Source organism: Geospiza fortis, unplaced genomic scaffold, assembly GCF_000277835.1.
Source record: "Geospiza fortis unplaced genomic scaffold, GeoFor_1.0 scaffold135, whole genome shotgun sequence".
In the NCBI taxonomy this organism is placed as follows: domain Eukaryota; kingdom Metazoa; phylum Chordata; class Aves; order Passeriformes; family Thraupidae; genus Geospiza; species Geospiza fortis.
The window spans coordinates 93,644-95,561 of NW_005054646.1; the positions used below are offsets into that span (position 1 = coordinate 93,644).

The 1,918-nt window shown below is 56.5% G+C and overlaps 1 protein-coding gene across 1 annotated transcript; it reads left to right on the forward strand.

The window, feature by feature from the left end:
* Positions 1 to 4: 4 nt before the first annotated feature.
* CUNH17orf80 (chromosome unknown C17orf80 homolog) lies at positions 5 to 1,918 on the forward strand (the record flags this gene model as incomplete). Its single annotated transcript, XM_031064865.1, has 4 exons — positions 5 to 329; positions 676 to 783; positions 1,205 to 1,321; positions 1,831 to 1,918. Coding segments are annotated over 4 exons (579 nt in total), but the record flags the coding sequence as incomplete, so codon positions are not given.

The following is a 1,918-nucleotide window of genomic DNA, read 5'->3' on the forward strand; positions in this document are numbered from 1 at the left end:
CGCCCCCGGGCGCGACGTGCCCCAAACCCAGCTCGTCCCGAGCCCTGGCACAGCCCCGGGGCTGGATCTGCAAACCCAGCTCGTCCCGAGCCCTGGCACAGCCCTGGGGCTGGATCTGCCCTTCACTCCCCAAACCCAGCCCAGCCTGAGCCCAGCTCTGCCCCTCACACCCCAAACCCAACCCCCCTGCTCGGCCCGGGGCTTGGAGTGGTTTCCAGAATTGTATCCCGAGTCGGGAGGGCTGGGGATTTTCCCAGGGAAGCGTTTCCACGAGGATGCGAGGATCACGGTGGAGACAGCCAGGGGTGGATTGGCACAGGGGCAGCAAGGTAACGAAAATCTCCCTGCTGGGATGTGCTGGAATGGCAGAGGGAATGGGAGAAGAGGGTTAGGGAACAGGAGAGGAGGGGCAGGGAATGGAAAAGGAGGGGCAGGGAATGCTGGGCTTGCCCAGGGGAGGATCCTGGAGAATCCAAGGAGCTTTAACTGGGCTCCTCCAGCCTGCAAAGCCAGTGGGTGGTGTTTTTATGGAGACTTGGATGGACAGAGCCCAAACTGTGTGGGAGGGGTGATTCCCTCTCCTCGTCCCAGCCCAAATTCCATATCCCACCCTGTCCCAGCTCCCCTGGCAGCACAGAGCCCTCACGGCTGTGACCCTGCTGTGTCACCCTGCAGGTCCCCTGGCCGAGAGGCCCCTGATGGAGGTGAGGCTGGGCGAGCTGCACACCTGGGTCAGCACCTGCAGCTTCTCTGCCCAGGCGCTGCTGGGAGCAGTGCAGAGAGGTGAGAACTCCTGGCTTTTGGGGCACATCCATCCCGCTCCCCTGATTTCCTTTGTTCAAATAGCCAACCTGGATCTTTACAAAGCACAAGTCATGGAGTGATGGAAGGGACCAGAAGGATGATCCAGTGCCATTCCCTGCCTTCCACTATCCCAGGTGGCTCCAAACCCCATCCAGCCTGGCCTTGGGCATTTCCAGGGATCCAGGGGCAGCCACAGCTGCTCTGGACACCTGTGCCAGGGCCTCACCCCCTTCACAAGGAACAATTCCTTCCCATCCATCATCCCACCAATCCCTGCCCTCTGGCAGTGGGAACAAACAAACAAACCTCCCCAACATTTTGGCTCTGTAAAGTTGCAGGGAAGCCGTGAATTCCCAAGAGCAGCCCCTGATTTATCCCTCTCTCCTTTCTCTCCCAACAGCCTGGGGCAGTTACTGTGCCAAGTACATCCACGTGAAGCAGGGGGGCCCTGCTGGAATCTCCATGCTCCTGGCTGGGTACTGCTTGCTCAGCTATGGCTGGAACTATCAGCACTTCAGTAAGGCTTCCTATTTCAGGAATTTTTCCTTCTGCAACACTTGGAAAGTCTGTTTAGCACCCCTGTTAATTAAAGCTCTGGATCAGTAAGACTTCCTATTTCAGGAATTTTTCCTTTTGCAACACTTGGAAAGTCTGTTTAGCACCCCTGTTAATTAAAGCTCTGGAATAATTGAAATAACTAAATTATTTAAACACTCCCCATTTAATACCAGAGCTCAGAGAGCAGGATTCTCTAGGTGGGCAGAGGAATTTGCTTAATAAAAGTGCTGATAGCAGCTGCTGACTCACAGCTTCTCCCTGGAGAGCACCAGGATTGTCAGGAGCACTTGGCAAAGCCCACACGGGGCAGAGGGAGGAGAAGTTCCACCAGGAGCTGCATTTCCTGGCAGATGACAAGGGCTTTGCTGGCGTTTGGCAGCACAGAAACAGAGAAGCTGCACTTGGGCTGGAGCCCCCAAACAGATCCCTGAGCTTACCCTGGGATTTTTTCCCTCCCTGTTCTTCCAGAGCAGCACCGCTGGAGAAAATACCACTGAAGGAGCTGGAGCAGCAGCCAGGGAACAGCCCCAGCTCCTGGGGAGGCAGCAGAGCAGCA